The 25,736-nt window shown below is 39.6% G+C and overlaps 3 protein-coding genes across 6 annotated transcripts in view; 2 read left to right on the top strand and 1 right to left on the bottom strand.

Annotated features, from left to right (window-relative positions):
- Window positions 1–490: 490 nt before the first annotated feature.
- Window positions 491–6,234, top strand: rufy1 (RUN and FYVE domain containing 1). The gene is made up of 17 exons (XM_008419946.2): window positions 491–862; window positions 1,098–1,277; window positions 1,373–1,490; window positions 2,406–2,507; window positions 2,596–2,719; window positions 2,803–2,864; window positions 2,970–3,105; window positions 3,194–3,295; window positions 3,394–3,510; window positions 3,964–4,131; window positions 4,212–4,309; window positions 4,389–4,508; window positions 4,647–4,776; window positions 4,888–4,982; window positions 5,086–5,134; window positions 5,205–5,282; window positions 5,374–6,234. The coding sequence occupies exons 1-17, from the start codon at window positions 532–534 to the stop codon at window positions 5,515–5,517; spliced, it is 2,154 nt and encodes a 717-aa protein (XP_008418168.1). The 5' UTR covers window positions 491–531; the 3' UTR covers window positions 5,518–6,234.
- LOC103471127 (heterogeneous nuclear ribonucleoprotein H1) lies at window positions 6,230–13,971 on the bottom strand. Of its 2 annotated transcripts, none has more exons than XM_008419947.2 (11): window positions 13,868–13,971; window positions 12,936–13,032; window positions 12,212–12,367; window positions 11,978–12,121; window positions 10,240–10,378; window positions 9,342–9,520; window positions 8,923–9,035; window positions 8,688–8,823; window positions 8,513–8,596; window positions 7,685–7,777; window positions 6,230–6,986 (listed from the first exon to the last, which is right to left on the bottom strand). In XM_008419947.2, the coding sequence occupies exons 2-11, from the start codon at window positions 13,015–13,017 to the stop codon at window positions 6,892–6,894; spliced, it is 1,221 nt and encodes a 406-aa protein (XP_008418169.1). In that variant the 5' UTR covers window positions 13,018–13,032; window positions 13,868–13,971; the 3' UTR covers window positions 6,230–6,891. The 2 variants fall into 2 exon arrangements, with proteins under 2 accessions (XP_008418169.1, XP_008418171.1); XM_008419949.1 differs by having other exon boundaries at window positions 6,906–6,990; window positions 13,868–13,966.
- Window positions 13,972–15,740: 1,769 nt separating this feature from the next.
- The window catches only part of ankhd1 (ankyrin repeat and KH domain containing 1), a 34,592-nt gene continuing 24,596 nt past the window's right edge, over window positions 15,741–25,736 (top strand). For all 3 annotated transcript variants that reach the window (XM_017307094.1, XM_008419942.2, XM_017307093.1), the window contains exons 1-2: window positions 15,741–16,197; window positions 18,926–19,079. In XM_017307094.1, coding sequence (XP_017162583.1) covers window positions 15,919–16,197; window positions 18,926–19,079 — 433 coding nt within the window. In that variant the 5' untranslated portion in view covers window positions 15,741–15,918. The remainder of the gene's footprint in view (window positions 16,198–18,925; window positions 19,080–25,736) is intronic.

Here is a 25,736-nt window from a genome sequence, read left to right as displayed (position 1 = left end):
TATATATATATAAAATTCAGGTATTATTTGACCGTCTCTTTAATTTCCATGAACAATGTATTCATGGAGTTAGGTGTCAATGGGACTCCAGATACAACATGTCTCAAGTTGACCAAGGAGCCAGGCCCAGGTAGTGTTCAGTTCATTCATTCATTCAATGAACCAAGCAGGGTATTTTAATTACTCTAATAGACATTATTATTATGGCAAGCTCTGTGTAGAAAACATAGTTCCATGCCTGGGCCACATCCTTAAAACTACTTGCTTTCACCCCCGCAACAATTTATGCGGTTTGAAACTTTAAAATATTGCAACACATTGCCACCAGCTCTGGGGTAGGATAGAAATGTATCTATCTGTATAAATTGGGGGTTTTCTTTGTCCAGGAGGCGGCGGTAATGGATCATTAAGAATTATTCGTTCATCGCCAAGGAATAAATAGAAGAAGAGTTCGTTCCTTATAGGGCGCGTGATTGAGCTGAACTGGTCACGTGAGTTCGCGTGGAAAAGGGGGAGGAGGGGGGAACAAACATGGCCGACCAAACATTGGAGGTAAACACAGCTGTTGAGGATCACGTAGAAAAACCAGAGCCAGGCGAACAGGGAGTTTCGGGTCCGGCGACCAAAGATGAACCCACCGGTGGTCAGTGTTGGGACCCACCTGAGGACACTCACCCGGTCGCGGCAGAGAGCGGCTGGTCGGCTCCGATCCTCTCTCTGGCTCGGAAGGCCACGGAGACCATCAGCAGCGGGATGAGCTACGCTGCCGCCCCAAGAAAAGCCTCCCAGGATTCCGCTGTGGCTTCTGCAAGCGAGAAGGAGGCAGAAAATGATCTGAACAGCACTTCAGAAAAGCTTCCCGGTAGGTTGCAACTATTTCAAACTTTATTCAATCAAACTAGGGACTACTTTTTTCCCAAGTTGCTACTTCCTCTTTAGTTTCTGTCAGTATCAGCTGTCACAACACATGACTATGTGGGCATGAAATGTAGCTCGAGATTTGATGATATGCAGTTCTGTCAAGAAGTCTGTGCTTGTTATGGTGAAGTCACGCCTGTCTTACTGATGCAAAGATTTTTATTTTATTTATTTCACAGTTGGACCCACCAGAGACCCGATGGCCATAGAGAGATCCAACCTCCTCAGCATGATGAAGTTAAGCATCAAAGTTTTGATCCAGTCCTCTCTGAGCCTAGGCAGGACTCTCGACTCCGAGTACCCCCCTCTTCAGCAGTTTTTCCTGGTCCTTGAACACTGCCTCAAACACGGCCTTAAAGGTGAGCTTGTCTGGTCAACGGCAGCAAGCGTTATTTTTCTGTGAGGACAGAGTTCAGGTTGGCGTAAGTGACTTTTACACTCCGTGTTCTTTCAGCCAAGAAGTCCTTTATTGGTCAGAACAAGTCCATATGGGGGCCTCTGGAGCTTGTTGAGAAGTTGTGTCCAGAGTCTGCCAACATCGCCACAAGTGCCAGAGACCTGCCTGGCATCAGGTATGTTGTGCAGGGTTCCTGCTCCCTTCACAGCCTGGAAAAGTATGGAATATCCTGGAAAAGGAACATGAATTTAGAAAAGATATACCACTGTCAAATTGTATATATATCTGTTTTGTCTTTCTAACCATCTATCCATCTGTTTCAGTTTTTCTTTCAATCAAACCAGCAGTCTCTAGCCTTTCCTCTACTCATTCGTCCATTAATCACTGCTGTAAATTGATTAATCTGGAATCTGACTCTGGAGTAGTTGTGAATTTTCATCAATATGTAGAAGCTATTGATGAACCGATATACTTTTTTCACTTCCRATACCGATACAGATATCCGAGGCTTAATATCGGATGATTCCGATACAGAACATCACTGAATTTACCTAAAACGTTGATTTTTTTTTAAACACAGATATAAATGTATTGAATTACACATTTGATGATGCTGCACCACTACAGCACACTTCAGTACACCAATAGCTCACAAGCTAGGTGAAACTTACAAAAAAAAAACTTAATTTTTCAGTCAGTGTAATTAGGAGTAAAATGTAAAATAAATGATAAAGTTACTGAAACTGACAAAAACAACAGGTTGACTATGTTGGTCAAGCATGTACAAATAAAATGCAGCAAATCTTCTTTCAAATGGTTCAGACAGCTCAATTCTGAATATAATGTGAAATAAATAATAGAGCTTGATGTTGCTCAGAGCTCAAAGTGTAGAGTTAGACTGAATAGATCTGCCCTTATACATCAACCATAATGTCACCATTACCAGATCTAGAATTTAAAAAAACATTTTTTTTTCAACATCGGAATTGGTACAGATATTAATATCGTTTTGATTTATCTCTAGCTACAAAAAAGTCAAGAACCCTTTTCACCTGTATAGTCGTGTTCATGTTCTGCTGCTCTTCCCCAGAACGGGTTTAGGGCGGGCTCGGGCCTGGCTGCATTTGGCGCTCATGCAGAAGAAAGTAGCCGACTACCTGAAGACCCTGTTGGACCGCAAGGACCTCCTGAGGTTTGTAAAGGCGAGCAGGAAGAATTTACGCTGCAGGACGAAAAGCGAGTACAAAAGTGTCATTTTGTGCAAATTTCAATCGCCCTAGTGAGTTTTACGACGCCGGCGCTTTAATGCTGGAGGAGGAAGGCGCGGTGATGGGAGGGCTGCTCGTTGGCCTGAACGTCATTGACGCTAACCTGTGCATTAAAGGGGAGGACCTCGACTCTCAGGTAAGTACCCAGTGAAAAGCTGAAGCTGTTCAGACTCCAGTTTGTATCTGAACAAGTTGACGTTATCTGTCCTTCACTTTAAGGTGGCGGTCATTGACTTCTCCCTCTACCTGAAAGATGCCACCAGCAGCGAGGCGCCAAAGGAGTGAGTGGGTTTTGCTTGGTCAATGCGCCTTCAACTGTAAAGCTAACAAAAGCGCCACGGCGTGCTCGAAAGCTGATTCYGTTCCGACGTTTCTTTTCCTCTCAGTGACGGAAAGATGACAGCCATTCTAGACCAGAAGCACTACATCGAAGAACTGAATCGGCACTTGAGCGGCACCGTCACCGACCTGCAGGCGAAGATGGACTCTCTGGAAAAGACCAACAGCAAGCTCGTGGAGGAGGTTACTGGCATTTTAACGTCACTGTAAAGATCGTCCGTGTATTTATTTGACCAACTCCAAGTGCAATAAATACTTTTGCTCTTCTTAGCTGACGGCAGCAACAGACAGAATCAATTCTCTGCAAGGGGAACAGGAACAGCTCAGGCAGGAGAACGATTCCATCCTGATGACGAGCCAGAAGAAGGAAGAGGTTTGAAGCTGTTTTTGCAGGAAGAGACTGAAAGCTTCTTAAAAATTAAGCAGATCTACGGAAAATAACCCTGTTTTTGTTGTTGTTGTTGTTCTCAGGCAGCGCTCCAGGACAGTCAGGTGGAGCTGGAGACATACAAACAGACTCGACAAGGTTTGGATGAGATGTACAATGTGGTGTGGAAGCAATACAAAGAAGAAAAGCGAATTCGCCAGGTTTGCTACTGCATTATTGCAATGAATGACTGAGCCATTCGAACACATGAATATGCTTTGATAGCCATTCCATTGCAACTGTGACTGTAATCTGGACTTCAATATTTTGTTTTTTCTTTTTTTTTTTCCCCACTACTGTCCTTATTGGGCATCCCTTACCAGGTTAATGTGCAGTGTTAAGTTTTCTGGCACTCATAGAAATAAAAGAACATGTCAGATTTCGTCTCATTTGAACAGAACACTTTCTTCCACATGTTTGATGAGTCCGCTACATGGCTCTTGGAAAACAAAAAGGCCAGATTGGGAGAATGCACAATTAATATTTGTCTCGTCTGCTTGGCTCTCTGCGGAGTTATCATGGGTCTTTTTGCTACATACGTTCATTCTTAACATTTTTAGTCTTAAAACTATATTTGACTCCTGCTGTCTTGGGTTTAAATACGCGAATGCCAGGAGTTGGAGCGTGAGCTGGAGCTCCAGGTGGGCCTAAAGAAGGAGATGGAGGTGGCCATGAAGCTGCTGGAGAAGGACATCCACGAGAAGCAGGACACTCTGGCAGCCTTACGGCTCCAGCTCGACCAGGTCAAGACTCTTAACCTGCAGATGTTCCACAAAGCAGAGGTGGGAATGGTCGCGAGTGCTGTGTTTCACCCCACCCACCACACAGTGCACGCTTTTGAACAAGCCGGTTGGTCTCCTAGGACTCGGGGCGACAAGCGGAGAAAAAGCAGGCGGAGGCGGCGCAGCTGGAGCAGAGGATTAACGAAATGGAGAAGGCCATGGTGGAACTAGAGGAGCGGTATGTGCCCGGTGGGTTTTGCTTGTGTTGTTTGCTAAAACGCTCTGGGTTGGTTAATTTTGCCTGCTTGACATTTCAGGCTGCAGAAATCGGAGCAGCAGAGTCGACAAACCGACCAGTCAGACAAAGACATGAGGGTGGAGCTGGAAGCAAAAGTCGACGCTTTCCAGAAACAGCTGACAGACCTGGACACGTTAAGGTTAGCACACATGCAGAGGGCATAACGTGCAGAGCGCTTTTAAGGTTTTGCAGACTGAAACCTTGTAGGAGGTAAATGGAATGAATTTAAATGCTGATTTGAAGTACATAATTAATCTGCGACTCTTTTCTTACACAGAACGGGGTTAGAGAATGAGCTGCGTGCAGAGAGAGAACAGAGACAAAGTTTGCAGAAAGCTCTGCAACGGGAACAGGACAACAGTACCGAACTCCGCACCCAGCTGCAGCAGCTGCAGGGCCTCCACACGGTCGGTTCGCAGTACAAACACAGGGTTCATCTCTAGAAATTAGTATATTTCCTTGAGGTTAATTTATTCCAGGAATATAGTTTTAACAATTCATTTGTGTACCTGGTGCAGGAGCTGCAGGATTTGAAGATGGAGAAAAAGCAGCTGCAGCAGAGGTGTGAACAGCAGGAGCAGACACTACAGGAAATGGGCCTGCATCTAAGCCAGTTAGTTACCTACGTAAAAATATAGTGAATTCCCCCCCCCTTTCGATAATCCAAATCATTTCTTCACAAAACATTTCTGATTCTGCCCTCATCCCTGTCAAAGGTCTAAACTCAAGATGGAGGACTTTAAGGAGGTTAACAAAGCCCTGAAGGTAACGTATCGATGAGCAAATAACGGTGCTGGAAGAGGGAAGATGCTAACTTTTAAACCCACCTCCACAGGGCCACGCATGGATGAAAGACGATGAAGCCACACAGTGCAAGCAATGCCAGAAAGAGTTCTCCATCTCGCGTAGAAAGGTTGGCTTTTCCACACTTTTTTTTTTTTTAACCCGTTTTTTTCCTGATATGCAGCATGACAGAGATTTCAATCCAAGGTCTCTGCTTGCAGCACCACTGCAGAAACTGCGGCGACATCTACTGCAACACTTGTTCAAGTAATGAGCTAGCCTTACCGTCCTACCCTCGGCCCGTAAGAGTGTGCGACGTGTGTCACTCGCTCTTGCTGCAGAGAAGTTCCTCCACAGCTTCCTGACAGAAACATTTAGAACTTTACAAGTTTCTACAAAGACTTCCCAACACTGGAGAAACCCAACCACTGAAGTTGGGAGCGTACAATACAAATTACAACCAGGTTTGGCATTTCATTGTTGGTCAACTTGAAATTCAGGTGGATTTACTTGTCTGTATTAAACAATGGGTTACATAAAAAAAAAAAATAGGATGAACTCAAGATTGCAATGATTGTTGACTAATAAGGTTTTAAATGTTTCATTAGCTGAAGGAAAAACAGTACTGCACAACAAGATTAGGGACGCACCAATCAGTCTAAATCAGTTTTTCCTAAAGTTGCACTGATCGGCAGATCAAATGCATATGCTTTGGTGCATAAATGGGGATAATTAAACTAAGTAAAACCTATGAAAAATCAATTTGTAGATATTTGCTAAATGTATTGGCTACAAAGCCTGATTGTTGCATCTCTAGTAACTAGTCTTTTATAACAAAGCTGGATGTGTACTATGTAAAACTGAGTTTTGCTAGGATTTGTTTGGTAGTTCACTTAACTTCAGCTGCCTCAGTACTGAACGAGTGTCTGTAAACTGTAGAATCTTAATCAAACTTAATGTATGAAATTGAAGCTTTGTAGATTGTCAACTTCTGCAAAAACCATTTATATAATCTGCAAATGTTTGACTTTTATAAATCTATTTGATAACCAATAAAACCAGTTTTTCCAGCCTTACTTTAATTAAGGTATTCCAGACTAGTTTATTCACTTTGTGCACAGAAAATACAAATAGCATTCAAAGCTGTAAAAACCTCCATGGTAGCAGATTTTAGATTTGCCATTCACATAGCCCTCATCACAAAAAAAAGTCCAATGAACAGTCATAACATTAGGAAACAAAACACCTGCACACCATGAAGTCAGATTTACATTAACTGAAACACTTAAGAAAAATGAGGTCAAACATCCAAAAAATACCAGACAGGTTTTTTGTTCATGCATTCCTTGAGTCATGTAAAGTCCACCAGTATGGGAAGAGTTGGCCTTCAGAATCAGGCAGATGTTTGGAGAACAAAATGTCACACTTCTGGATGACTGGACATTAACGTGGTTTTTGTAATGAGTCAGGTCTGGGAGGAATGGGGAAGACAACACTTCAGTTACACTTCTTGTGACGACAAATGATCACACTTCTCTTTGTAAATCACGCACTTAAAAAAAATACAAATCCCACCCCTCGGTACTTTTCAAAAGACAACCTCACCTCATCATCCTATGTTTAACAAAGTGAGACATTTCCAGTCCTTCCAGCAAAATGCTGAGTTTAAAAACATGAAATTAAGGGTTGAGAGTGAGAAAAACAAAAAAAAAAACAAAACAAAAAAAAAAACAGAAAAACTACATTCCCCATCCTCCACCGAGTCCATTCATTGAGCCTCTGCTTCCACCTCCACCACCGCCGTAGTAACTGCTTCCCATCCCGCCCTGGTTACCTAACAAGAGAGAGAATAAACACCATAGGACCCAAGAGTTCATTCATGTAGTCATGCACAACAAATCATGTTATACATCTGTTAAAATGGTGATTATTAAAGGAACAGGACTGGTCAATGGATAGAAAACCAATATAACATGAACTGCGGGGTTTTATTTCTAGCCCAAGTAGCAGCACAYGCTGTTCATTCTAGGAAGATTGTTTTTTAACCTACCAGAGGTAGTGTCTCAGCTATGAAAAGGTTTTACTAAATGAGTGTTAAAAAAAAAGCAACTCTCAAAAGAAAACAGAGTTGCTTTAAYCTTTTTCAGCATAACAGTGATTTCCTTTTATTTGTCAAATATTTAATTGTTCTTATAACGGTAAACTTCAGTTTATTTAAAGTTTGTACAGTACATGGCAAAAAAATTACCATGATGCCGTGGTCTAAATGCAGGCTGTTAAAATCATTACGACAAGCAGTTCTCACTAAACATAAAACAAACTGTATAAAAAGTAAATAACCTTTCAAAACAAGAAAAGCAAAAATGAGAAACACAGTGAGTATGAAGTTTATCACTGAGCAGCTGCAGAGCTTTTAAAAATATATATATATTTTGCTTTTTCATAAACATTTTTAATTGTGATTTACTAAAGCTCCCAGAAATTAAAGTCAAAGCAAAGGTAGAAAAAAAAGTTAAAAGAGCTGACACTCACTATATTCACTGTAGCCGCCCATGTTTCCTTGGCTGCTGTACCCACCAGAGTACCCTGAGCTGAGCTGGCCACCACTGTAAGACGACTGGTTACCTGTGGAGGACAAACCATGACGGGCCTGAGAGGACACTCAATATTTTTATTTTTTTTTTACATAAAACCCTTATTTAAGAAACTGCTCTACTGTTTAGATTAACTCAATATTTTTAACTCAACATCTCAGTCATACATCATGCCCATTTTCCTTAGTCACTTAAAATTTGGAAACAAGAAAAAAATGGTATTTATATATTGCAAAATGTGTTGATCTTAAGGGGAAGAGCAAAAATTAAGCAGTTTAAACATAAAATGTGCATTCCAATTAACTCTACTGGGACTTTCCYGATTATGTTTTGTGAAAAAAACAAAACAAAGGATGAATATGTTGGACCTGTGATGGTTTTAAGTAACTGTCAGGAGAATGGTGTCTATAGGTGAGGGTGTGCTTCTWCTCACTTCAGTCCATTCTTTATGCTAAACCATTTTAATCACAATCTGATCCATAACCAGTCAGTCATTTCAATATCTAATAGCCCAATTAAAATCAACTATAAATAAAATAATTTAAAAAATAAAACTGCATTTCAGTCTCTTTGGTAAAAGTTAATTTCTCAACAAGCATCTCTTTATGAGATTTTTTGCTATATAACAAAATTTAAAAATGATAAATGTTATAATAGCTGGCAACCTTTTGAATAGATTTATTTACTTAAAGAAATAAATTCAAGTCATACAATTTAAGTAATAAGGTTTTACTGAATCTTGGGTTTTCTTAACCCTGACACTTACTCATGCCACCCATCATCTGACTACCGTAGGCTCCATTACTGCCCCCTGCTGTGGAGTTCAAGAACAGCTCTACATAGCGATGCTCTGTAGCGGAAACAAGTCATTATGTTTGTGCAGACGTAAAAGAGAGGGTTGTTAAACGCAGTTATTTTAAAGTGAACCATAACAAACTYACGCATGTTGGCTTTATCTTTGGACATTGCTGCAACAGCATCTTCATGCGTTGCAAACTCTACATCTGCCTCCCCRGTTACTCTCCCATCTGGGCCRATCTCAATGTGGACYCGCACAGGATTCAACGGAGAGAAGAACTAAAAAAMGGTAAGAAAACCCARGCGTATGCCGAGGAGATTYGTGATAAATTCCACAGAAAGTATGGCATGTAGGTGAGACGGTGAGGTGTCTCTTACATTGTAGATGTCCGTCTCTGTGGCTCTGTAAGGCAGCCCCCTCATGTGGACGCAGTGACCTGTTGTGCTTTGAAAGGAAGAGCTGCCATCGCCATACCGCCCATCAGACACACCTGAAAACAGAGTCAGATTAGCATATGKTCTTACATGGACTTTACAGCTTAATCTCATTAGTTACAMCGTGCAACACTAGCACACAGAGATATACMAGTTACACACAAACGGTAAAAAGAAAGTCCACACTCTTAAGACGTCTCAGTTTGGTTTCATCTTTTTCAATAAAAAAATWAAAAAAAMMMMRGRWWRSCMRGKTKGSYTTYYWMMMYTWAWKKTWRKTTWMMAWWRKWAAWKSCMRRWWAWTWWAAAATTTTTTATTCTGATTTGGTAGCAGGTGTAATTTTGTGTCTAACTGCACCCACCTCCTCCGTAGCCACCTCGACGCATTCTGTCATAGGAGCCTCCTCGGCCCATCATGTTGTAACCGCGTCCGCCYGAGGGCCGGTCGTAGGGACCAGGTCTCTGCATCCCCATCGGCTTCCTCTGGGGTTCGTAGTGGGTCCGCACCTCAGCGCGGCTGCTCTTGAATATCTCAATGTACCTAAGAGTATAGAGAGAAAACCCTTCAGGCACAGAGGGAGTGGATGAAACTGCATTTGCTTAATACTGGGCTATGCAGATGCTGTTATGATGTATTCCATTGGTAGTAAAGCCTATGAGTACCTAATATTTGTTAATAAAAAAACAAAAAAAAAAACAATAAAATGGTAATTGAGTTTAAGAAAGAAATATTTTCCAAATTAACAAGGGCCTTGGTAACTTTAAACTTTTCTTATGGTTATCTGAGGTAATTTAGAAATCTGTTGCATACTTCAGTAAACTCTTGGTCTTTACCATGACAGCCAGCATCCTGGTTTAGGAGAGTCAGAGAGAACTGCAGCCCTACTGAGCTGACCTCTAAGCATTGCCTATAGCAGTGGGCTCTAGAGCCAAGTGTGTATTCTCCCTCTGATTTTATCACCAGGGAGACTCCTGACCATTTAAAACCTGGACTCAGTCTTTATCTTAAAATTTGTTACATTTTCCAATCAAGCTCTCAACTACATTTTTTAAGAAGCCCTGGCACTTATTCTCCCACTGAAAATATTGAATGTATGCAGAGTTTGATCCAGTATAGCAGTTTTTTTTTTGTGTGTGTGGGTGTGTTCTAATTATTATTCATATTCTAGATGTAGTGTCAGTTTAGCATTTGGTTCAGATGTTGAATGTGCACACCATAAGAAAAGCAACTTATCCAGCCAGCCAACCAACCATCCCCACCTGTGCCCTATTCTTTCCTTGTGTTTCTTTAGAGCCTTTTCAGCTATATCCTGTGAAGCAAACTGCACGAAGGCCTCCCCCGTACTCCTCCCCTGGATGTCCACCGGCAATGTTATCCCATTTGGCACGATTTCCAACCCTTCAACCCAAGGACAGATAACCCCAGCAGGGGACATATTAAATCACATGCCCAATAACAGAGAACTTTCTCTAAAGAGAGATAGAAAATTTTACATCACACATACACCAGTTCAGTTTCAACTGGCCATTTAAAGGAGTCACATTTATTATACTCTGGGGGTAAAGTAGAAATGACAGGATAGAGTAAGCATATGAAAAAGAGAGGAGGAAGGGGGGGAWTTGTGTGGGGAAAACCGGGGTAGTATTGGAGTGTGGGTGAAAAGAGAACAGGAGTTTGGTGGGTGACATGAGTAAAATTACGGTTTACCTGCGAGATACTATACAACAGTCTTATACTGCAAGTTARGAAAACGGATTTAGGAGAAGAAAGCAGGGAGAAATGTGAACAAAATGAAACTTAAATATGAAAGAGGTTTTATCAGTGAAAAGTAGAGATGCACTGAGAATTCGTCGGGCAATTTTCAGTAAAACCTGCTGGTTGGAAACTCTAACTAACTCTAACTCTAACTAACAAAAGCTCTTCAACACTGTAGCTTCTAAGAGAAAAAMCCCCTAAATAAGCTATTTTCAGTGTATGTGGGGTGTTTAAATATGAAGGCAGAGGAAGCAGAGAAGCCATTTAAAAAAGGAACTACTTTCTACAGAGATATGTCAACTGTTCATTCAGGWTACAACAACAGAAAGAGTGCTGGGTATTAGTCACTGTACTGGACTTTGCCGGGTACAAAAAAGGAACCGCCCGTTTTTAACTGCACTCTGGATGTTTTTTCAAAAAGGCAAAGGAGGTAAGGCTATTGAAAAAGATTAGAGCTGATAACGTCTTCATTTWTTGCAAAAAGCTTTGAGCTTTCAACCTTTATCTCTTATGTAACGTGCACAATTAAAAAATTCTGACAGCCTTTTAGAAATCTCAGAGTTATGGTAAAGGTCTGCATTAGAATGACACAGCACATAACTAAGGATGTTAAATGCAATTTAAAATATAAACTCTAAATTTCTTTTAAATTAGTAAAACTCTATTACATTGAACTCTTTCTCACTCAGTGAGATGCGTCAACGATGGTCACAGAAGAAATATTTTGGCTCTTGTATTTTTTTGCGCTTCAAAAGAAGAAAAAAAATCTAAAAAAAAAAAAAAAAAAAAGGCATCATGGAATATAAACCAGTCACAAATCCTCAATTGGTGCATCTCTAGTGGAATATAATAGAACCAGACCCGACTTAAGAAAAATAATTGATGTGTGATTGTTCTATATGGACAATGGTGTGAAGATGAAAATGGRTATTTACATACACACTCCAGGTCCCTAATAAATAATCAAATACTTAAATAAAAGAAAACCTAAGTTCAAACTTTCAACTGCCTTCTTTTTCCTTGTGTCATTTCTTTGCTCATTACCATAAACTAATTCATTTTATGATTCTATGTTCTCGCAACAGACTCTAAAAGCTAATTAACCTAAAGAGCACTTCTTGCACAGAAGCAGCAAGAATCGGTGCTGTAAAAGAAAGAAACAAAGAAAGGAAGACGGGGCAACAATCTTTTATTCCTAACCCGAAATGGAGTTACAAACAAACAAACAACAGAAGTTTTTACCTGAAAAAAACTGCACAATCTCCTCCTTGCTGCAGCCAAAGGGAAGGCCCCGGAGGCGCACAAGCCCATCTCCTGCCGTCTCTGGGCAATTTGGGCCAGTGTGCTTCATGACCCAATCCATCTCAACATTGTTGGATTTAAACACTGTTTTGCATGAAAGAAAAAAACAATTTGTTAAGGCAGTGTCACAGAAAAATACAACATCTGTCAAAAGAAGGACTCTGACATACGCACCCTCAACGTATCTGTGACCCATAGTTTCTCTATCCTTCTTCACGGCTATCTTCAGGTCTTCTTCCGTCTCCAGTTCCACAAATGCTTCTCCGCTAGGGCGGCCCTCTCTTGTGTAGGTGAAGTGTATTCCACTTCCATTGTTCAGGATTTTGCAGCCTAGAAAGATGTTTWATGGGGGAAATTATGTCGACGCTGTAAAATGTCTTACAGAAGCAACTAAATGYTGTAATTCCACAAGCTATAAGTCTAGGGTCAGGTTGGACAATCTCTGGTTTAAGTAACTGTACCAAATTCATTCATAACTATCTGCATGGCAGGTCATAAAAATACTAAAGTCAACACAGTGACTGTGTTTTTCCCAGGATACTTTCAAGATATTTATATCTGTGCTGAATTCTAGTTTTAAGTACAAGATGTGTATTGAATTTGACTCAACTCMTCATCTGTTCTCAAATGTGACACATTTCTGTCTAGAAGGGATACTAGACAGTATCAGCCTTCTTTTTCCTTGTGTCATTTTATTGCAAAATAAATTGCAATAATATTGTAATTTGTTTTGCAATATTATTTCACATGACTGTGTTGTGTGTTTGTAATTTGAMAAGCGTTTAAATGTAGAGCATGCAGCTGTACAATAGAAAAGCAGTCTTTTTGTTAGAGATAAGATAATGAACAGGTCATATTTACAAGTTAAATGTCATGTTCCTCCCTCCGGCATACATACCTGAGAAAAATCTCTGAACTTCATCTACTGAACAAGACCAAGGTAGACCCCTGATTCGCACAACATATCCCTCATCAGCCATGACTTGTCCCAATTCCTAATGGGAAAAACAAACACAAGTAAACATGTTTAATCTACATGTCTGTTAGAAAAAAAAAATCATGTTAAAAACATTCTTATAGACCACTCTGCAGCAGATGTGTGTTTGTTAATAGAAAGACACATTTGCAAAGCAACCTTCATTGGTTGTGTTCACACCCATGGCCAATTTAACTTCCATCTACTTTAGATAGCCGAATATGTTTAAATGTTGCTTCAAAACACTATATGACTAAAAAATATTACGTTTTACAGAATGGAGAACTATAACTGATCTGTAACAGCGCCCTCTCGCGCCTATTTTTTAAACACTTGTCATTATGTATCAAATTATAAATGACCCGTCTATGTAGTGCAAAATATYCTCACGAGAAACAACCAAAAAAGTCTACACACAAGAATCATTAAAATATTTGAATTATATCTCAAACAATCATTCAACAGCGCGAATTAGCAGTTCTGTGGCAACAAAAAATCCGTAGCTAACTGAAAATATTCAATCGACATTTAGTATACATTTGAGGCCTTACAATTAWTGCCTGAAACTTTATTAACTCCAAATGTGTACATGCAATTATCTACACCATCATCTGTTTTTAAATAAAAAGTGTGTGGCCTACAGCACGCTCGCGCCGCACCCGGATACAAGAACAATAGCGGCCCTTTCAACCAGCGCCATGTTCTTAGCTTCAACGGCTAACATTTTAACTGAGGCTACGGTGTAACTGCTAACTTTACTTTACAGAGTATATTCTGTTACCATAATGAGTAAAATAAATGCTGTTTAGGAATGAAACCAATAAGCAAAACACCAAACACATTTAAACATTTACCTGTTCAGCCGAAGATGCAACACGCCGGAGCAGAATGGTAGGACCCGCTGCGTGATGCGGCTGAGACCTCGCGCTGTGTTGCCAGAATGCTCCAGCTATCCCCCTTTCAGGGAGCGCTTTCAAGACATTACAGAAGGAGTACGGGTCTTAACTACAACTCAACTGTCAAGTTTTGAATACATTTCTACCAAATATACYTTTATAAATGAGACTTAAAGCAAATAACGGCACAAGACTTTAACATTTGTCAAATCTTYATAAACATAATAAAATCGCACAAAATGTGGGTTTCTTTTTGCACCTGGCAATCCCCGGCAGGATGACGTTGCTGCCCGAGGCCCAGTCTGGCCTGGCCTTCAGCATCTTCTGGCCTACAAATCCGAAAAACATGGTTTACAGCTATCAGTTATTTCTTTTTTAGTATTACTTTAATGTAGAGGTGGTATAACACMTCGCATTTTACAACACCTGCCTATGTAAGTGAATTCAAAACAACACAGTAATTATCACACATCTTTTTTTTTTACTGTTTTACACCAAAAAGTTATAGAAGTCGATATTTACAATGTTGTGATAAAAAGGTGTTACAGTAATCCAGGTACAATTGCATTATATTGAAGCTGTAAGCCTGGCTGATTACAATATGCAAATGTTGGCATTGGTGGAAATAGAGGGACATTATTTTTGTTAGCATGTTGCTACTTTTAAATCCAAGATACTGTCAAACCAGAGTGGCCAAGAGAGATGACACAGGATGTCTCCAAAGAATAAAACTTGTAATCACTCAAAGCTTTTTTATGTTTTCTTTTCTTATTTAAGCTGTTTAGTAGTCAATCAAAAACGACTCTAAAACAGTTGTGTATTTCTGTAAGTAGGAGAAAACTTTTTACATATTATATATCTGAGGTACTTGTTTCTTTTTCTAGCATAGTGAATTTTTTTTAGCTCTATAGTGATTTCTTGAACACAATTTAATATTATTAAATTTTTTTTAGCTAATAAATGTTTAATATTTCTAGACACTTTCAACGTTGCTTACATTTTTAGAAGTTTACCTATATTGCAACAGAAAGTTTTTGATTATTGATTATATAACATATATTTAATATATTTTTGTAAAAGTCAAAGGTATATGATCAACTTTATTGAAAGAAGGCGCCTTTAGAACATTTTATTTCAAGTCCATACATTATTTGATTTATTCTGAAAATATTCCACATCTGAAAAATGTACCGGAAAAAAAAAGTACCGGTACATATATTTTACAGAACTCAAATAAACAAATAAGTAAACATATACACATCAGTTTAGGAAAATTTGACAGATTACCTTATAGRCCTTATAGACATACTCCAAAAGCAATTAATTGTCAACTCTAATTATGTACTTAGCATCTAAAAATTGCCTTTTTGTGTCTGTGCAAATATTGCACATACCTGCAGCAAAATGCTTGCAAAACTGTCAGGAGTTCTGAAAAATATAAAGAAACATAAAAACTGAAAAAATGAGACATAGGCATATTAATAACAATACACTTAAGTAACACAGCATTACTTGTTTGTCATGTAAATTCACGCTTAGCAAGTCAATAAAGAAAGGCAGCAGCTACTAGTATAATTACAAATTGTTCTTCCATGAATTTAAAATTCCCCAGTAAATTTAAGTAAACTAATAAAACTAGTAACTAGTTAAGTTGGCCTACTATGTCATGTTCGTTCTACAGCCTCGTGATATTGGTAAACCTAACATGACGTTGCGGTCTCATGTTTGACAAGCAGAAATGTGGCCCAATATGAAACAGAGGTCTATCGTGCTCAGCCAATAAGGTGAAAAGGATTCTCCACAGAGGCGGTGTTTCTGAGAAACAGTGCGTATCGGGTTAGGTTGTTAGAAAGTTAATGGCTGGGGGAAAGAGAACCTCCTCAACCCTCGCTTCGGGAGAGTTTCTGGATTCCCTGAAGTAAAATCAAGCAAATATCTTCCAAGAAAGCGCCTGGGCGGACGTTTAAGTTAACTACTAGCCCGTTAACACGCGTATCGTGAACAGAAGTATGCAGGATGCAGTAGCCGGGACGGCAATGCTGACGGACGGCTTCGAGGACGAGATTGACTCGGTGACTCCTCGCTCCCCAGTGGCAGGGATGGGGGTAGGASCGACACCAGGAGGAGTCGGACTTGGAAGCATTGGGATTGGTGTTGGTGGAAAGAAAGTGCGTTTGTACGGCGAGCCCGGTGGACCTGCCGCAGAAAGACTGGATTTCAAACTAGCGGCCGCGGCCGTCCTCTCCTCCGGTCCGGGATCCGGCAGCGACGAAGACGAGGTTTCCGAGGTAGCAACGCTAAGCTAGTTAGCTTAAGCTTAACCGTTGGCAACCACCCCCTCCCAGGCCGCTTAAATTACGTATAGTTAACAAACACAGTGGAGAAGTAGTATCTCCCCTCAGTCCAGAAGTTTATGAACAGCTCGATGTCGACGGTGTTTGGTAAGACGGGGGCAGTTATTCATGCCAACAGGCTGAAATGTTTTATTTATGCAGCGCAGGCTGTGGCCACGGCCTAGTTCGGGTGGAAGCGACTACGGCCTCGTTCGGTGCTGTCGTCTCGCAACACCCATCACAAGTTTGCTGTCTCTCAGCAGCTTTCCAGCCACAGCGTATGCTAGATGTCCAGAAAGCCTCGGACGCACAGGGCCAGCTAAATGCCAGCCATTTCGTAGTTGTGGTGCAATTACGTCACTTTTCCAAATCATGTAAATTAACCGGGATCTTACCTCTGCGAACTTTTCCAACACGTTTAGGTAATCACGTTTAAGCCCAACAACTCTGGTGGTCCACATTTGGTTCTGATAAATAAGCAAGCTTTTTTATTTTTTTATTTTATTTTATTTTATTTTTTTTGTAAACCTCATCTGCTCCTCTGACCACCACGAGTGTCGGCTTGATTTGTCTCGCCACATATGAGAACAGCTTGGATACATGTTGTGATGTGACTTTCCACGTCTCATGCAGACACACAGGTGTGATTGCATCTGTGGTAGAGTTTGTCACACCACATGTACATGTTCGATCTGTAATTGTAAACAAATAGGTAGCACCCCAACTTTTGGTAGCTTTTGTAAAATCTGTAGCATTTCTACAAATGAAATGCAATGTCTTAGAACTGCTCTGCATGTTTTTTTTGGGAGCATTAATTGAGGTTTTTGACAAAAGCAGACATGCTCATTTTAAATTAGTTGATGTTAAACACTTCACTTGCACAAAATGGCAAAGTTATTTATTTTTGTCATTTGCACCCTACCTTCAAGTTTACTGTCAGAAAGCCTGCTGGCAGGTTGTTATTGGGATGTGGAGAGATTTGACACCACAGACCCTTGGACATTGTTCCCGTCGAGGTGCCTCCGTTATACTTTTCTAACATTTGACCCAAGGATTATCTGTCTGAAAACCTAAAGTCATGACAGTCAAGTAAGGATATCAGCTGACAGCACTGTCAATATGATCTGGCTGTTTTTGTCTGAACATCTGCTTTGCAATAGTGTGAGAAGACGACGACAATTTTGCCACTTGCACCTGATTCAGACAGTTGAATCAGGCTGCTTTAATTCTGCTCGAACCATAGCAAAGATGCTTATGTTTCGAGCAGAATTAGGACATTTGTTGTTGTGTTGTAGTCCAGTGGAGAGCTTGCTACTCTGGGCAGTAGCTAAAATCTGAGCCCCGGGATTAAGCAGATGCCATTCTAGGCCTTTCCAACTCTCTGGATACCAACAMGCTGGGAGCTGTAGTTCATTTAATAGGGAAGACTGATATCCATTGTTTATCATGAAGGCCTTTCAAAACTACATCTCCCATGCTCCGTTGCGCYTTATAATATAACTAAATTCCTCCTAAATACTGAATGTTGACTCTCTTCCCATATTAGCTCTAGAGAGTGAAAGCCTGCTTTAGTTTTATTAAACTTTTTGGAAACAATGTTGTTTTTTTAACTCCTCTGTGACATTGATTTGAGATCCAACCAAGTGAAATATTTTAAGATGTTTTATAAAAAACAATGTTTCAGTCTATCATTGATGTAAATACTGAATAGAAAAAAAAGGAAAATGTTGATATTTGCAGAGGGATTTATTAATACTTGCACAAGATAGCGGTTATTTTAAGTTCTAATGATTTTTGTTTTCCTTCTTGGGTTAATCTTATAATTTAGCTTCATAGGAATCCTATTTATTCTGAGGTTTTGTTAGAATTTTAAATATTTAGCGGTAAACTGATGGTAAGTATATATATAAGTTGTCCTGATATGTTCTCCATTACCACTACTTCTTTCTGCATAGGTCACAAATGTTAAAATATTTATAAAGAGCAAAGAAATGGACGAGACGGGGGGGGAAACATTATAACCAGAACATTTCAAAGATATTTTATTTACTATTATGCTGAGATTATTCCCACCCCCCTAATTCCCACACCACCCTTTATTCCCCTAAGCCTATCTGTAAAAAAATTTTTTCTTAAAAGTTTCCTTAATGCATGTACTCCTTAGACTTGTGTGCATGAATAGATCATCTGCAATGCAAAACATGACAACAAAGTGTGCCGAAGCTCAGGTATGAGACTCTAGTGGTGAATTTGGGCAGCTGACTCTCAGCTGAATCTGACTGTGTGCAGAGGTTATAACGCCTCACCATAATAAGGCTCTCTGCACTTTGACRCCGTTGTCCCTGTGCTCCTTCTTTTGCTTTCCCTCTGTTCGGAGAAACTGTAAATAAACAAGAGCCACATGCCCGGTCTTTTTATAGAYGGTGGACTTATGTGGAGGGTGTGRGACCTCTTTTTATACGATGCAATGTAAACGGTAGTTACGGTAATGCRATACTTTGATTTACTTTATTTCCCATGCCCGATTTGTTCTACTTTTCAGTCCCCAATCCAGATGTAGTGATGGTTGCCTTATAAGCGATGGCTTGCGAATCAGATTTTGGGTGACATTAAGGGTTAACTTGAAAATCAAAGCAGTCGAGCAAATTTGAATTGAGCACCAACTTTTTCCTGTCTCTCCCAGGTGGAGTCATTCATTTTGGACCAGGAGGACCTGGATAACCCCATTATGAAGACGGCCTCAGAGCTGCTTTTGTCCAGCGCCACAGACGGWGTCGATTTGAGGACTGTAGATCCAGAGACGCAAGCTCGACTCGAAGCTTTACTGGAAGCTGCAGGTACGACGGCTTTCATCTGAATTAATTTCACCCACGGACGTAACACACGAGACTGTGCCGTTAAACACTGCATTAATGGTCACACCCATTTTTAATGCAACTTGTCTGAAGTCATTCTTCTAACATACACTAACATTCAGTAAGGAGGACCGCACCTTTTTTYCCCTCTTAATCCCTAGAAAGGTGGAAGCCTTACATTGTTCAAAAGAGACTCTCTCTGACTTATTATTTTTCCTTGAGGTGACTTAATTTCTTGAGGTCACAGAAACATTTGTCAAATTACCACAGCGAGACCATACCGCTTCTTTTTTCAACCRACAGTTTACTCTTATTTTTAAGACGGAACGTTATAGGAATGGAGTAACCCACTCGTTTACGCTTTTCCTACTTTTCTACCGGCTCCGTCTGCTAACCCTAACTCTTAAAAATCAGTGTGTGCAGYGTCACAAACGTTAAGAACTGCTCGGAAGAATTAGTTGTCAGGCTTTTGTAGTTCAAGTCCAACACAATTAATAATAATGCCAATTGGATATACTTGGTGTCTTTCATCAGATTTAGGCCTTGGTGATCGAGATGCTAAAATTCAGGGAGATAGGTGGGTTTTTATTCTGATGGAGAAGAAAGGGATAGTGTTTAAAATGGGGGATAAGTAAATCAACATTGCTTTTGCAGCATTCATAATTTGGGTAATGCTATGATTTAATCATGCCAGCTCAAAAGCATGTTGATATTATTGAACCTACAGTAAGTGAGTTAAAGGCTCTAACAACCATATTCAAGCCTGAAAAGTAATTAACTTTTGATTAATACCCAAATGCACATCCACCCTCCTGCAGCATCGTCACAAAAATCCAGTATTCTCGTTTCCATTTGTGTCCCAGGCTAGTAAAACATTGTCCCCTGGTCCTACATAAGTTCTGATCATGTCACCCCATGTCATGTTGTGCCTATAGTATTTTTCAGTCGTGTTGCACTGAAAATATTCAGGTATGAAATGGAGTTGTCTGCTGCAGCACATTTTGTACCGACAATGTATTAATTCAGGAGGACGTTTCGTACCTATTTTGACAACCAAGGAATTTGAGCCAGCTTTCTCTCTGCTAACTATATTTATAGTTAAAAAAACAAAAAAACAAAAAAGTGGTGTGACATCCAACCAAGTTATTGTGGAGGCATATTGTATCATATTTTATATTAGCAGGCTGGCACAAATACAGGCCAAGTAACAAATTAGGTGGAGGGAGCGTGTAATACAATAAAAAGTCTAATTGGCATGATTTGGGAATTTTATTTTTCATTAGAACTTGTAATCTCCGTTTAAGAAGGCCTGTATGTATTAATCCAGTCGGGCTGGGTGTCCTGGCCTCATTTGGGCTTGTGAACATTACGATGCAGATTAGCGCTGGAACGCGCTTGAGCCTCCACCGCGTGCGTGGGGTTTGCGTTCAGCAGCTAATGGCTAATCTCACCCTAGTCTCCTTTCTCCTGGACTAGTCCTTACATAATCTGCCTGTGTTTTTTTTTTTTTGTGAAGAAACCCCAATACATTTTGATCACTTCCACCTGTGACAGGATACTAAACTTTTCTATTTTTTTGCCAATTTATCAGAAAAAGGATAAATGTGTAATGTATGTAGGTACAGAGCATAAATAATATGGCCACAAGCCGGTTGCCAAGACAGTTTTTATTAATCTCGTAATCTGTGTGGGTTATCAACATAAGGTAGTTGGCAAGTGCTTGTTAACCACCAAATAAGTTCATATGATGGGTTTTACACATTCTCAAGTTTTGTCAGTTAACATGGCACAACTAAAACCAGGTGCTTTTGTGAAATGAGCAAATACTTTCATCCTCTAATTTTGAGATGGACACTGCAGCAATCATATAGGGTGTTTTATGGATATTAAATGTTTAACTTCATTACACACCCTTAACTACAGTAACTACACAGCTGAAATAAAATACAAATGTTTCTTCTTCTTCCTTTTAGTGGTTTAACAATAACAATAGACCAGAACGTTAGGTTTCTTGATCTGGTAGCAGCTAAGTTATTCAGATAAACACTGAAGGTGCAGTTTGTGGAAGTTGTTGTAGTCTGAAGTCATTCAGTCCCGTCTGTCACCTGTCAGTGGTGACAAGTGGAGGTGACATCATCGTTAGTGAGCATTTGTAAAGTGTGCTAAAGGTTGATGGTCAATGCTGAGGCTAAAAACAAAAGCTAACCCCATGTCGTGCTCTTTGTTGGTCTCCTGCCAAGACATTTAGCAATTATTGGATTTACAGTATTTAATTTGAGGTGTAATATATATATTATCCTACTGAACCACTCATGTAGGCTGGTGAATATAAGCTAATTTAAAGTCGGTACATTTTGCTTCCTAAAAATTTTTTTTATACTTTTCCACAGTTCTCGGAAAAACGTTTTTTTTTTTTTTCCCCCCAATTCCATGTGGGACTTGAAAACATATTTTGCTAAATGATTACCAGTGCCCTGCAGACTTAATTACAACAAACACAAGCTGTAAGACAAGTCAAACATGGATTATTAATGAATGCTTCTGTTACCAGTAGCAATAAAAGATGACCTTGACTATTGGCTATGATTCTTTGTTGTTGCTTAAATGAACGCAATTTGAAGGAAATTGTGTCAGAATGGTGGTGAAATCACAATGAACCATCGTGAAATATGTAGGATTACATCTGAGAAGGTAAATGCTTGCTTAATATTACTTTGCCTTTGACAAAGTCATATTTACTGGTTATGTTTCCAGTGAGCTGCTAAAATAGTATTTTTTATTTCCATGGTTTAAAGCAAAAAAAAAAAAGTTTTTTTATGGCTTTCTTTTTAGTAAGATTTGTGTCCGGCCTTATGGAGCATGTTATAATGCAGCACTGCCCCTCCCTCACCTGCTGCTGCACACTGCCACTCAGAAGGTTACTGGATTTTTCCATCCGTGAGAGCACAGAAAAACCTGCCTGTTTGAAAATCTTTCAGGTATTGAGTAACTAAAGAGTCTCATATTACTGTTTTACTGTTTTGAAACTCCAGTAAAAAAAAAAAGTATATAATATTCTGTCCATAGAGCCAACTTACTTAACAATAACTACTTTCAGCATGTATTCAGCATGTATGTTTTATAAACTTGTAACTAATATGATTAGTTTTGAAGCAGCAGGAGAAATTTTTACTATTTAAATAAAGATTAAAAAACAAAGTGTGTAAATGCCATCAAATTGTGGTAATTTAACTATTATGTTGTATGAAGTAATATTACATCTCATATGAGATATATTATGATACCATAATGACAAATAAACTGGTCTCGTTTTTGTGAAGTTTAAATATTTTTGTCGTCTCCTTTTTTCCCCCCCTTTTTTCTCTGTATGGGGTTAAGTTTTGTTTTTGGTCTCAGCGCTGACTGCCAAACTTTAGCACACTTCACAATAGCTTACTAACCATGATGTCACTTCCACTTGAAGATGATTAAGCCAAAACGCATTCTAAAATATGTTCTGTAAAGTTAACAAACCAAACGCGCTATTTTTAATGAGCTGCCATTCGCATAATTTCACGARACTCCATTTGAAATGCTCATACAATACGATCAACTTTTTCTTCCATATCAAAACTTTCATATTGTTACTATTCATTTTATTATATTGGGTGAGGTGAACACTAGAGATGTGCCAAGGCAATTTTGTAAATGCCATGTAAATTGTTTTTGGTCCTTTATTAGTTATTTAAAAGTTTAGTCTGAAGTTTTATAGGTTTGTTTTTTTCTTGACATATTAACAAAGTTAACACGAGCTTTCTTGACATAAGTTCACATTCCATATGGGTACGCGACTAAATTAGAGCTTTTATTAGAGGATTCAATCCATCGGGTGTCTCAGGTCATTCGGGTTTTCTAGTATTATGTAAAACTGTTTATCAGAGGAAAGTTAGACCTAACTGGATTAGAGGCGTTTGTTTTAAAGGGTTTGGTTAATTTTACTTGAAGCAATTCAAAGTAGGTTCTAATTAGCACTTGGAGATTACGCTTACTGATGTTATCGRTCTCTCTAAACAAATTGTACTTTTTGGACCTAAGTGTTATCTACTGTCTGTTTCCCACTCCAAGATGAAATGCTACAAGCTAGGCTGCACAAAATATAAGTCGTGTGAAAAAAATATTTTGTGTTTTCACAAAACAATGCAGCATGAGCTTTGGATATGGTTATTTTGCTGGACTTGAGGCTCACATATTTCCCCGGAACATAATAAAAAGCTTCTAATTTTGTAGTATAGAGATTATTCTAATTTTTTAAGAAATATTGCCAATTCTTACCTAACCGTGAGAGGAACAGTTTGTATCGCATATTCTAAATGTGCTAAACCGCAAAGAGTTGTTGACTAAACTATTAGAAATATTATCTATAAATGGAGGCATTTACGCAGACTTTAATTTGAATTGCACAAAAGACGAGCTGGCTCGAGCCAGCGGCGTTGCCAAAGCTACATGTTAGCTTTCAGCGACATGCTGCTTTAAGCATCCAGTGGAAACATTACACTGGTGGTGTCCAGACCAAGTCCTTCCTGGCTAGTATTCTGAATGTTTCAGACCTTTCCCAGGTTCAGCACACCTGAATCAAAGGATGGTTCACTACCAGATCCTTGCTGATCATAAGAGCACTCTGAGGAGGTAATTCAAGCATTTAAATAAACTGTGTCGGAGTAGGGAAACATCTGACTGGTGTTAGTCACCCCTGCATTGTATCTGGTAACCTGCTTCTGTGTTTTCTTCACCTGAAGTCAAGAAACTTACAATACTGATYATTGAGGGATTAATAGATTGCAGTTTTCTAGCTCATTACCAATCTTTAAAAAGCCCGATTTTTCTTTTTCTTTTTGTTTTGGTTGCACATGAGGTAGTGCTCTCAAATACACATACTGTAAAAGGTTTTAGTGCATTGCTGTCTACTAAATTAACTAAAACAATCAAGTCGTTCAGTCAGTCAGCTCATTCTCACGGTAGAGCAAAAAGGGGCAGCGGCTGATTTTTTTCAGGCCTGTTTGGAGGTAGATCGGTTTCATATGTGGGTATCGACTCGTCGYCGCTCTCGTAAAATTAAGTAAGTTAAGGACTGATCAGCTCATCCCTATAATTGTTAATCGTTATATTGAATGYGTACAATTAGAACATCTTCTGACATGTTAAGTTTTTTGGGGGGGAGGTTTCCCATAAAAGTGGTTCCAGTKGCACCTTCTAAATATTTTTATACTACATTAAACAGGTGTCAGTCTGGATTCATAGAAATTAATTGACTAAAGCCCTACAGAAGTCCAGTGAATACTTTCACTTTTTCTGCGTATTTTGCACCGCGATGCTTTGAGAGCGACGAGTTTGAGTCGAGTCGTTCTGCCTGTTCCAACTCTGTGGCCACAGCGGCAGAGCTTTGGAAATCTACTGCAAATATTATGTTTTCTTGAGGCAAGTTTTGTTGAGCCAAAAAAAGTTGCATTCATTCTGATCAATTTGATTACACTTCCAGTGGACTAGCATATGACCACACGTGCATGCGGGAACCAGGAGGGGAAGTGTGCACTAGTCCAAACTTCTTTCCAGATTTTGTTTCAGTCATTGAAATGAAGTGTTGGATTAATAATAAAAATACACAGCTCATACTAATAAAGAATTAGAGATAACTTTTAATATCATAAGGCCTAAATTAGCTGGAAAATTATTTATTACTCATTATGCCTTCAAATTAAATTATTTGGAAAGGATCCGTCTGTGGAAGATTATTAGTTGATTTTTTTTTGTATCGAGGCTAGGCTAGGATATGCTTCAGGCTGACGTGGGTTCATCCTTTATTTTTACTCCAGTTCTCTCTTGACCTGGGCGTATCAGCTGTTTATTGCAGGGTGTGTGAAGCTGCAGGAACACAACCCTGCTTCCCTGTGTGCACACACTGCGGCTCTACAACGTTGCCGTGCCTTGTTGCGCTCCTGACAACCATCAGCTGTCTCTATCACCATGTCGAATTAAATTAGACCACAGTGTCTTAAGCAAGTGCTGCTGCAGTCYGACATGAACACGAGACAGGAAACCGAAATGCATTCAAGAGAAATGACGTTTACATTTAAATATAGCAGTGAATACATAAGTTGAGCCACACATTTACCGGATCGGATTTCATGTTTGAATCGACTTTGACTCGTGRGTTTTATATGGCTGATARAAATTTCATATTTATTTTGTCAACTTGTGCATTTCCACGAACATATTTATGTACAGGTGACTTAAAATAACCGGGCTGAAGCTGTAGCTTCTTCTCTGMGCCTTTATAGCTCTGACGAYAGAAACGGTTTGGATGGCTCTACCAGATCTGCTTTGCCTCACGGCAGGCACAGTCTGGGAAGGGGAGCGATTCACCAGTATAGACTATAATGGAGCTGCTTGCTTTCAGACCCACTGCTGGTCAGAGCTTATTGCTCACTAAGCTGCAGCTGATCGAAGGCTGGACATTAAGGCAGCGTCACACAGATTGGTGTCCCACTGACTCCTCTGGGATCTGCCTTCAGCTGTGTGGACTGGCACGAGGCTGTAGTGTCACATATTTTACACTTTGACAGTCTCTTTAGCCACAGCAGTACCGTGCCACTTACAGATGCA

Source organism: Poecilia reticulata, linkage group LG10, assembly GCF_000633615.1.
Source record: "Poecilia reticulata strain Guanapo linkage group LG10, Guppy_female_1.0+MT, whole genome shotgun sequence".
NCBI lineage: Eukaryota > Metazoa > Chordata > Actinopteri > Cyprinodontiformes > Poeciliidae > Poecilia > Poecilia reticulata.
The sequence above is the reverse complement of the archived record's forward strand: the minus strand, read 5'-3'. Positions and strand labels throughout refer to the sequence as shown.

What these genes read in the sequence shown, in the direction of transcription:
- rufy1 (XM_008419946.2), top strand. Translation starts at nt 532, where the DNA reads ATGGCCGACCAAACATTGGAGGTAAACACAGCTGTTGAGGATCACGTA. An exon ending in CCTCAAACACGGCCTTAAAG is followed by an intron (nt 1,278 to 1,372) that starts GTGAGCTTGTCT and finishes GTGTTCTTTCAG; the next exon opens with CCAAGAAGTCCTTTATTGGT. An exon ending in TCTCCATCTCGCGTAGAAAG is followed by an intron (nt 5,283 to 5,373) that starts GTTGGCTTTTCC and finishes CTCTGCTTGCAG; the next exon opens with CACCACTGCAGAAACTGCGG.